Source organism: Priapulus caudatus, unplaced genomic scaffold (assembly GCF_000485595.1).
Source record: "Priapulus caudatus unplaced genomic scaffold, Priapulus_caudatus-5.0.1 Scaffold55, whole genome shotgun sequence".
In the NCBI taxonomy this organism is placed as follows: domain Eukaryota; kingdom Metazoa; phylum Priapulida; class Priapulimorpha; order Priapulimorphida; family Priapulidae; genus Priapulus; species Priapulus caudatus.
In genome coordinates, this window is record NW_014577116.1 from 603,510 (window position 1) to 614,572 (window position 11,063).

The following is an 11,063-nucleotide window of genomic DNA, read 5'->3' on the forward strand; positions in this document are numbered from 1 at the left end:
AGTTAATTTTGAACAAACAGACATGTTATTGTTAGTTTGTTTAAATTTTGCAATCTATATTTATCAATTTGCAAGGCTTATTTGTGCTAAGTGTTGCATTTTTGAGATGTTTTTTGTGTACATATTATTCAAAACATGGTAGTGTTTGTATTGGAACATTTATGGAAGCTTATTATCGGGAAATGCCATTTTATCAGGAGTCTATCAATATATATCAATATTGATAGACTCCTGATTTTATGTTAGTCAGTGTCAAAAAGAAGTATATTTGTGGCTACGCATACATACATCATGCATACATTACATACGTGGCAGTAGCTAGTGCTCCTGCCCAAAGTAATAGACTAAAATATTGTAGTAAATTGCTTCGTTAATTTATGTATAACTAGCCATATCAATGCTTGTTGCACCATCGTGATCATGACTAAACATTTGTGAGTCTTGCCGAAATAGATAGTACAATATATTAAGGCTGCTCAAAGGCATTGTGTGGTGCTTTTGTGGTATACTATAATGATAATGTTACGTGCAGTCTTGAGATTTGCACAGTACTATGGTGGTGCACCACTGAATCAAAATTTGGTTCCGATGATTGCATAATACAATAATATCAATCACAGGATAATATACTTTCAGAAGTTGAGACTTCGTTTGTTGTTTATTAATGGTGGCTAATAAACCATGTCATATATCATATTTTAGGAAAAATCCAAGTTTAATATCAGGAGTGAATGAAAACAAAATGTTTTTGTGCACTTTTGATAAAATCACAATGAGCTTTTTGACAGATAGTTAATACCGCTATAGATTTATAATGACGCTTGTATTTATGCTGTAGGTATGAATGCAGCTCTGCGTGCGGTAGTGCGTATGGGAATCTACGTGGGCTGTAAAGTCTTCTACATCTACGAGGTTTGTGTTCTTATTACATGGTTTAATGTAGATGGTTATTTCATGTCTGTATATATACTCCTGCTCACTGATAATTCTATGAAAGTAAATGTTACTGTATGCAGACTGGTGGTCATGTATTGATTAAACTTATCTTGGGCAGGCTGTATACAGGGAAGCCATATAAGCATTCTATAGCTGTGAAAGTGAATACTATAATAGTCATCCAAACTAAACAATTCTGAGATAAATAAACGTGGATATTCTGTTATGGAAAGTTACTAGCCAATACTGTCAGTCTATTTTAAAACATATACATGCCTCTTATGTGAATGTGTTTCATATAGCTCTGTGATGCCTGTTCCATTTAGGCATCAGTCTTGCTTTGCTCTACTTTTACACGTTTCCATAGCTAAAGATAGCAAGGTCATGCCAGCGAGCAGGAGCTGCGGGTATATATGGACATGCTGTTGTATGAGCCTTCTAGACTTCTATTATTAAATTCTATTTAGGATCAGGAAATTCCTCATGTTTCATACATGTTATTTTACTTACGGGCTTACAGCATACATTTATAAGGTCACTTGAAATGTTAAAATGCCAGTGCAACTAAAATGGTGTATGTTAACATACACATGTTAAAATCATTAGAATTCCATCCTCTAAAGAACATATTGTTACTGTTAGGGGAGTTTTTTCATTAATTTATGCATAGCTTTGTATTTAAATCAGATTATCAAGGATACTTATATGGAGTAAAACTGTTTTGTGGGTATACTATATTATCAGGAGTGAATAATAGATCTCTGTTATTTACTCCTGATATTATGTTATGGCACTGCGTAGAAGCTATGGTAGAAGTGTAATTCTTCTCTCACTAATTATTGTTGATTAGTTGGTTGATCAAACAACATGTGACTATTCATATCATAATTTATCCTGAAAAACAGGAGGTGAAATGTGAATACCAGAGACAGCAGGTGAAATATCAGTTATCGGGTTATCATAATCAATAATACTAATAGCTATGTATTTGCTGTCATGGTAACCACAGTAAAACTTGTGGGATGCAGTAAATTTGAACAGTGTAACACTGGTGCATTTCTGATTTCACAATATGCTTAACTAAACCAAGTACTACTTTTGCATATTTGACAATTAAAGCTAAAAAATATTAATATCAGGAATTGATAATGGTGAATATGAACCTGGTAAATGGTTGGTACAGCAGTTACACGAAGTCCAGAAATTTTCACTTGCCCTACCAGAAGATTTACTATTTCTTCAGAAGATCTTGAATCAATGCAAAATGAAACCTGATTGTTTCATTGTTATTTCCACTTGGTCTGTGATATTCAAATGTTTTTATACCTATTCATCCTATGGAGAGGTGGAATAGCTGCCATGACTTTACCTATTGTAGTGAATATCTCGAAACTCGAAGCACTTGTGTATGGTGTATACACAGTGGAAAGTTGTAAAATCAGGATTTTATTTATTTATCGTTTATATTAAAATGACTATTGCGAGATTTTTGCTCAGAAAAACTAAATATAGCTGAATATAGTCTCACCTGACAGCGAAAATATCACTGATTACACCAACATTAAAAATACTAAGATTTTATGCAGTTATAGCATAGAAAATTGGATATGAACACATCGTAACAGCAATGCATTTTATCGTGTCGCGACAATGCCTAATGGCAGAATTGGTATACTCGTATTTGTGTCGGTGATGAATTGAAAAAAAGTGCGTGCCTGCACTGTGGGTATGGCAGATAAGCGGAGGCACCACAAGCCAATCCATACATCCTGTTAGTTCAAGATGACAGAAAACGAATGTTTACAAAAACGATTAGTTCGAAACTGGCAGTTTTCGGTGAATACGAAGGTTCTAAGACATTTTATTGTTACTCTAGACAATTGCTGTTACTCAAGCAATAACAGTAGGTATCATGAAAGTGGGGAAACACTGGAAAATTCTCGCAATAATCGCTTTAATATAAGAAAAATTGGCATGTGGGGTATTCAAACCAGAAGGTAAATGCCATCATGAGAGCTGGAGTTATATTGATATTGTATCTAAAACTGATTGTTTTGGAAATATCTTTGAAGGGTTATCAAGGTATGGTAGATGGTCATATTAAGGAGGCTACCTGGACAAGTCCATCTGGCATCATTGAAAAGGTATACCTTATAGGGTGATTAAATTCGTGATAGGTGGTAGCACCACTCGGCAGGCGTTTTCAGATTTTCAGGGGCAACATTCTTTTGTATTTTATGCCACCTGACATACTCTGTATCTATTACAATGTGATTTTTTAGAGCAATATAACAAATATGTGTTTAATTTAGATATTTTAACGTAACTATTGATGTGTGAATAGGTGTCTTTTTGCACCCGTGTCACTCGCTAAAAAGCTGACGACCACTAAAGATGTGCATAAATTGTTTTACCTTTAACTGTTCTGCCTCTGCAGGGAGGCACGGTGATTGGTAGCGCGCGGTGCAAGGAGTTCCGCGAGCGCCCCGGCCGCCTGAAGGCTGCCGCTAACCTAGTCAAGCATGGAATCACCAACCTTGTTGTGATCGGTGGCGACGGCAGTCTGACAGGTGCCAACCTCTTCCGACAGGAGTGGCAGAGCCTGCTTGAGGAGCTCGTTCAGACTGGTGAGAATGGCGTGCCTTGCTGAAATACAGAACAGCATGTATGTAGCGAAGAAACAAGTACAGTTGCTGCTGTGCAGTGCACAGGCCGATGTCTATCTCACATCAGTTAAGATGGGGAGGTGTGGCCATGTCTGTATGTCTCCAATGTAGGGCATGGTTGTTACCATTCCCCATTGGTTGAATGTTGTTGAAGCCCTCTCCTCACTGCCTTAATGCAAGAACTGCTCTCAAGAAGGCATAACGGGTTCACTGAAAATGAGCAAAATGGGCACAAAGAAAGTAGTGGAGGAATTTGATTATAATGAGCGACTCCAAGCACAAATTTACATTATGCTCTGTGAATTTTGCTTATTTGCTTTGATATTGTTTTTGTCATGACAATTTAACTATATATTTTTTTGATTTTTATAAAAAAAAATTGTTCTATTTTTCTGTTCTCGTGTTCTATTTACTTCGATATAATGGCTTTAATATAATATAAAATATAATATAATTTAATATAATATAATATAATATAATATAATGGCTTTAATAGTGGCTGGTGTAAACGCAGTTATAGGATCGGCACTGTGCACTCTAATCACATATTCAAATCTAACACATAGTTGGTTTATCTGATCTGTCAGCTCAGTGGTATATAGCAGTAGTAGTTCAGTAGCTGTTTGATAAGTGTAGCGTTCAATCCGTGTCCTCTGCTTATTGCGTTTCTCTGATAGTGTTGTATCGCACATTGCTGACATGAGTATATATTGTGTGTCAACTGTCAAGGTTAGCAGCACAGATCTGAATGAGTTTGCCTTTATCTAAATAGTTCACGTGAAATTGCAGCACGAATGTATATAAACAACCTTTACATATACATTTTATTGCAAATGTATATCTGGTCTTGGTAAAATAAGCTAGCCATAATGTGAAAATGGTGGGCCAGCTAGGTTGAAAAGATAAATAATAGCCACGTCTAAAGATAGTTTGTGGAGTGAGGAAGTTTTTTGCTGTACATTTACAACACTGGCATATACCGTTATCCTATTCTTCACTGCCGCATGCTCAAAATACCACTAAGCAAAACGAGCGGCCTAATCGGGACAGTATACATGAGAAAAATAATAGCAGGTCAGAACTATATACCATAAACTGTTTTTTTCTTGTGGTAACCACTCTGTTGCCCATGTACTCCTGGTGAGATGATGGGAACATCCCTTTAGAAAGGCGCACTGCCGCTGCACTCTGCCAATATCTGTTGTAGTCTAACAAATCAATACAGCACCAGCCTCTGCTGTATGCGGCTTCTGTTTGGTGTCTAGACCATAGAGAAGATGATGTAAACTAACCCAGGTGTTTAGCTACAGAATAGCATAATGCCATCCGAAAAAAAACAGTGTTCTTGTATCAGCACAATGGGGAAAAACAAGTTGAAATAGCTTCCTTTTTAAAAGTTGCCTTATGTTTGCCTAAAAACCAGCTTTTGAGCTGCAGTATAATATCAGGAGCGTATAATGACAAATTATACGCTCCTGATTTGTCAGATGATACGCTCCTGATTATACGCTCTGATTTGTCCTATATTTGTCATTATACGCTCTTGATAATATGCAATATTTGAGCCTGCAGGCCTTGCACATAGCTCTAGTTACATATCTGTTATATTGCGTCCTGGATCATTCACAAAATTATAATGAGCATAATTTTGTCCCAGCGTAAGATGAACTATCTGTGATTGCATTTGTATTTCCAACAACCTTCATCTGCACCATAGCATATACCTGAGTGGCATTATGATAAATTTAACATTCGTTATGGGAGAAAAAGAAAAGGAAATGGTTATTAAATAAGTGTACAGTGATATACCCCGTGATACGTAATTAAGTACCTTTGAACAAATGTTCTTAGTGCAAAAATCCATTTATGAATTTACATGATAACATTTGACTCCCCTTATGTAATTGCAAATATATTACCATGGAAATCTTTCAGTTTAATTATGTAATAGAGTCACAATTATGAATGCCAGTAAACATTTTACAGTATAAAAATTACGGATGAGCGAGTTGCCGTGTCCATGAGATGTCCATAGATCCGTATGAGCTGTGGTCATAATGTACAAATTGCTTATGGGAAAATCTTCATGACCTTACTTGCTGTAAGACGGAGTGTCACTGTACGTACTATTATGATTTTGTCACAAACCGAATGACTAACCAAACTATCTAAATAGCTCAATGTGATTCCAAAATCTACGGAACTCGCCCAAAGTCTTGTGTCTATTTTATGTCTGTGTTTGCAATTCTGCATGTGTATTCATTGTCTACCAATTTAGTACTAAAATTACAGTATCACTGTATATTATATCCCCCAGAAACGATTACGTTGGAGCAGTCTCAAGCATGCTCAGCACTGAACGTAGTAGGCATGGTTGGCTCTATCGACAATGACTTCTGTGGCACTGACATGACTATTGGTGCAGACTCAGCTCTGCATCGAATTATGGAGGCAGTGGATGCAATCAGCACAACTGCGCAAAGGTATGGTTCTTTGCAAATTCATCGACATTCACCTAGCGATTGTAAACGTTCGGCGTAATTGGTAATTGATGCGACTGCTTGGCATGATTGTCAGGTTGCTTTAGCCAATCATTGTTGTGAAAGGATATTGTAAAAGACTATTGCACCAAAGTGCTGCAAACTCATCAATTTGACATCCATGTATGTAAATCAATGTATGAACTGATCTAGCGTAAAGATGCATTCCCACGCACATGTTTGTGACCAACCACTGTAAAAACGCAAGTAAATAACTCACTATACACTTAACTGAACGTTAGCTTTGAAAATAAAACTGTAAAAATATGTATCAAGCCTATATTCCCTCAACGAAAAAACAACTGGAAAAATGTGTTTTGCTGCGGTTCTGTATCATGGCGGCAAGAGTCGACGCAGGTCACGTAACCAGCACAGCTATAGATATCATATAACACGTACATGTATGCATTAAATTAGCATGAGCATATGCAGCCTTCATGACCTTCAGCGCTTAGCTCATGCTCATGCTTGTTACAATGGAGCATGGCACGCATGGCAACAAGAGGCGTCACAACATCGCCGCAGTGCGGCAAAAGTAAACGCTGTTTGAAACATTCAACCCGACACTTTCACTTTGTAGTCTAAAAGCTTTGATTGAACGCATTCCTGACCTTTGTTTTACCTATCACACATACATGCAAGTACAGACGTGCAATGTTAAAATAATTCAGTTTTGCCTGATATTATGTTTTCCACTTGAAACTTTGAGGCAGGGCACCTTTAATTAACCTAGAAACTATCCAAGGGCGGGAGCATGGATATTTCACTCGGATAGTTAGGTTAATTCATTGAATTCATTTATTCATTTTTTCTATCATTGAGACTATTTATTGAGGCACGGTTTGGGATAGCAACGAAGTGAGAGCTCATCAGAAAAAAGCCAGCCACTATAGTTTTGTATACTCCACCTTGTTCAGTTGTTGTACAACAAGCAGTTGTTGTGCAGTTTTCTACCGCGTATTGCACACACTTCATGAATTTAAAGACGTAACACCATTTTCATTGAGCAGTCATCAGCGCACGTTTGTGCTGGAGGTGATGGGACGTCACTGCGGCTATCTAGCACTTGTCGGTGCCCTTGCCAGCGAGGCGGAATATGTCTTCACGCCGGAGTGGCCACCGGAGAAGAGCTGGCCAGAGCAGCTGTGCAGAAAGCTGGGCAGAGTGAGTATGCAGATGTTAGTGCTTATGATGTAGCAGTGTGCTCTACTTGCTTTCTATCAGTGCTGGGTCAGCATCAACTTCGGGATGCGGGTTAAACAAGTTATGCGACAGTTAATGCAATGAAACATATCTATCGATACTGGGGAAAAATGCGTGGATGTCAAAAGTATGACTGTAGGTAACTGTGCTTTACTCGAGTGTTTGTGTTTCAGACAAGGGAAGCCGGTCAGAGGCTAAATATCATTCTAGTAGCTGAGGGAGCTATAGATATAGAAGGCAATCCCATCTCTGCTGAGGATGTTAAGAAGGTAGGCTTCATTATTAATAGCAGCATGCTCAGAAAACCATCAAATTCAAAATGCTCTGGCAACCTGGACCTCAGGGATTCACTAACCAGTGTTTTCCACAGGCCTTTAGTGCATGTCAAGTCTGACAATCCTTCAAAGCTGGAGCTAATTTGGGACATCCCATAAATTCTCGGGCATGCCTTAATTTACAGCTGTGTTTTGACGATCCAAACCCAATTAAGCCCTCTACTTCTTTTCAATATTTTTCCGTTCACTAAGTGAAAATAAAACAATACATAGAACAGACATAGAAAGTTGTTAAATGTAAAAAATCAAAATATCCCTCCCTTGTCCATCCATAAACAGCATGCCTACTGAAATTCCTGGAGAGAACTCTGATAACATGCTGCATAACTTTGAATAAAATTAGGTTGAAACCATATAATACCAAGTATTATTCATAGTTATTAGCCATATCAGGAAAATGATTTAATTATATTTATTACTGGTTTTTTATCCACACTAATTTCCTTTGTGCCAAGTGAAATAAATAAACAGCGCCTTACGCTTATGTGAGTTTCAACTATAAGAGGGAACAATTTAAATGCACTACTTATGCCTGTGGTAAAATCTAAGCTCCGATACGTCGGCTTTTGCGTTTATTCTTTTCGCCATTAAAAGCGTGTAATGATTGCATGTGCACTTGTAGGTGATTGTGGATAACCTGAAGCAGGACACCCGCATCACTGTGCTGGGGCACGTGCAGCGGGGTGGCAAGGCATCCGCCTTTGATCGAATTCTGGTAAGAAACGGGAAGACCGTATACTGTCCACTCTTGAAACTGACGAACTACTCTCTTACGAACTTCAAACTTTGAATTTACGAGGAACTCAGTTTTGTTGCAAATTTATTCGTTAATAGAATAGTAATTTCTACTGAGCGTGGGTTCTGTAGGGCTGCCGCATGGGTGCAGAGGCAGTGTTGGCATTGATGGAAGCCACTCCAGAGACCCCTGCCTGCGTGATATCACTGGATGGAAATCAGACTGTCAGAGTTCCCTTGATGGAGTGCGTAGAAAAGGTACAATTAAAGCATTGTGGTTTATATAGTGACCATAAATTTTTACTTTTCTTTTTGTTTTGATTTCATGAAGTGGGGGGTCCATGCAATAAAGCCCCCGTCACACTAGAGCTACGCTCATCACGATCGCCCCACGCTCAAAAAATTTGGCCGAGCGTGGTGAGAGCGTGGCCAATTGGGCCCCAGCGCCGATACTACGAACTAAGTGCGTCTTTACCCCGATCTCATTGCGCCCAACAAGCTTTCACCACGCTCCATACCACGCTGCGACCAATCCGATCGCATTGCGTTCAAACGACGCTTTCACTGCGCCTAAGCAACGCTCCTAGTGCGACTTAATGATGCTCTAGTCAGGCGCCGACTGGGCTGGCAACGACCATATAAATACCTCGCCACGTTCTAGACATCATCATTCGTTCTGCCGTGCTGTTCACATCAAGATTATTTTCTACTATTTCTCCTCCTCATCTTCCTCAGCATGAGGGCTTGGCAATCAAGTAATTCGAGTTGTCCTTCTACGAGAAACATGGCATGGAGTAGTGTTGCCTCATCCATAGTGGACACTGAGTGGGGTGGCCAGGGTATAACCTCAATTTATACCCCAAGTTCGCAGGACGTGATCTGAGCGTGATATTGACGCAACTAACACGTAATGCGAACGCCACAACGGCGTGGTCTGAGCGTGTTGGGCATAGTACAATTGTAGTACGAACGGGTCGAGCTTGCTAGAGACGCACCATGGTCATAGCGAGAGCGTGGTCAGGTCGCAGAGACATCTCCATGGACGTAGTAACAGCGTGATGAAAACGTATTGACATCGTGCTGAGAACGGGGCGACAATTTTCACGCACCCGACACGCTTGCGATACGATCATTAAGTTCGTACTACGCTCGAGTTACGTGGGTACTACGCCTTCCACGTCTCTAATACGCCCGCACTGCGCTGTCTTTCCGCCACGCTCGCACCACGATTGTTTTGAACATGCTCAAAATTTGGCGACGCTCTCCATGCTCATGGTGACTGCACCGCACTCGATCGCGATCGCAGTCTGTCCATAGACGTTCATACTGCGTTCTACGTGTTTCCACCACGCTCTTAGAGCGTAGTACGAGCGTAGTGAGATCGGGGCCTGGTGTCACGGGGGTATAATGGAGGACTTAGCAAAAACTTATGTGTTTGAGATATTTTGTAATTGAAACTGAAATAATATAAATAAATAATATTTGACATCATTTTAATTTGGTTGTATAAATATGGCTTCAAATGTAATGTTAATGAGTTGTATTTCTTGAAATAGTTATGACGTGGATGAAAATTGGGCAAAAGGTTGGTAGTTGTTTTTTATTAATAGTATTTGTACGTATATAATATATACTTGTATAATTTTTTAGACCAAAGCTGTGCAGAAAGCCATGGATGAGCTGAACTTTGAACTTGCACAACGACTTCGTGGAAAGTAAGTGGTAGATCTGACCTATACTAAGTGCACATATTTCTCTCATGTCATGTCATGTTTAAAGATAGATGGTGAATTTTGTTATATGCGATTGTATATTAGTGTGTCCATGTAGCTAAATTAATTAGTTAACTATTGTATAGTTAACATAATCTAATGATCAATAAAGCTATGCATTTCAAGTATCTACCATATATACTTGAGTCATTAATACTATAGGGATTGAATTCGTCACGGTGGTAAACAATGTTTCTTGGCAGTGATAACCGTATTTTATCGACTAAAACTTTATACCATATCAAACTTTAAATCACAATAAACACAATTATAGACTTAGTAAATCATACTGTACAGGAGTATGGTTTTCTAGTGGAACTAATATAGCAGACCTGTGAAAGGTGTAGGCGATGATTTAATAAGGTGTCATGAGACTTGCATTGACTGCAATTGTGCATGTTCTGTAAATTATGCAAATAATTAGAAATGCTTAATGTTTATACGTGCAATTAAACAATATGTGTTCTTTTAGAAGTGCAGTGTAAGAGTTATATTTCTGCGGGTTTTTTAATCTAGGAGCTTTATGAACAACCTGGCAGCCTACCGAAAATTGAGCAAAATTCACCCACCACAATACTTGATCGAGAATAAAGAGATGTGTAAGGTACGTATATATATACTAGTGATGTCACGATCATCGATTATACTCGATCATCGGTTGAACAGTGGCTCAAACCAAGCGCTTGGTTATCAAAATCCATAATCGATTTCATCAACAACAAAAAAAACTTGATAAGAAAATTTGGAAAAGTGATGAGAATCAGAGATATCATCGCTACTATACAAGTTATCCTTTATTAACATACATGTATTATACACATAGTAGTAAACAGTGCAAAACAAACAGTAAACAGGGCTAAACAAGCACATACATGC

General features: G+C 38.6%; 1 protein-coding gene across 1 annotated transcript in view; it reads left to right on the top strand.

The window, feature by feature from the left end:
* The first annotated feature begins 837 nt into the window (after positions 1-837).
* The window catches only part of LOC106821004 (ATP-dependent 6-phosphofructokinase-like), a 28,686-nt gene continuing 18,460 nt past the window's right edge, over positions 838-11,063 (top strand). The window contains exons 1-10 of the mRNA XM_014825637.1: positions 838-912; positions 3,009-3,080; positions 3,374-3,563; positions 5,920-6,085; positions 7,153-7,306; positions 7,519-7,614; positions 8,303-8,395; positions 8,548-8,673; positions 10,066-10,130; positions 10,704-10,791. Of these exons, the coding sequence (XP_014681123.1) occupies positions 841-912; positions 3,009-3,080; positions 3,374-3,563; positions 5,920-6,085; positions 7,153-7,306; positions 7,519-7,614; positions 8,303-8,395; positions 8,548-8,673; positions 10,066-10,130; positions 10,704-10,791 (1,122 nt within the window). The 5' untranslated portion in view covers positions 838-840. The remainder of the gene's footprint in view (positions 913-3,008; positions 3,081-3,373; positions 3,564-5,919; positions 6,086-7,152; positions 7,307-7,518; positions 7,615-8,302; positions 8,396-8,547; positions 8,674-10,065; positions 10,131-10,703; positions 10,792-11,063) is intronic.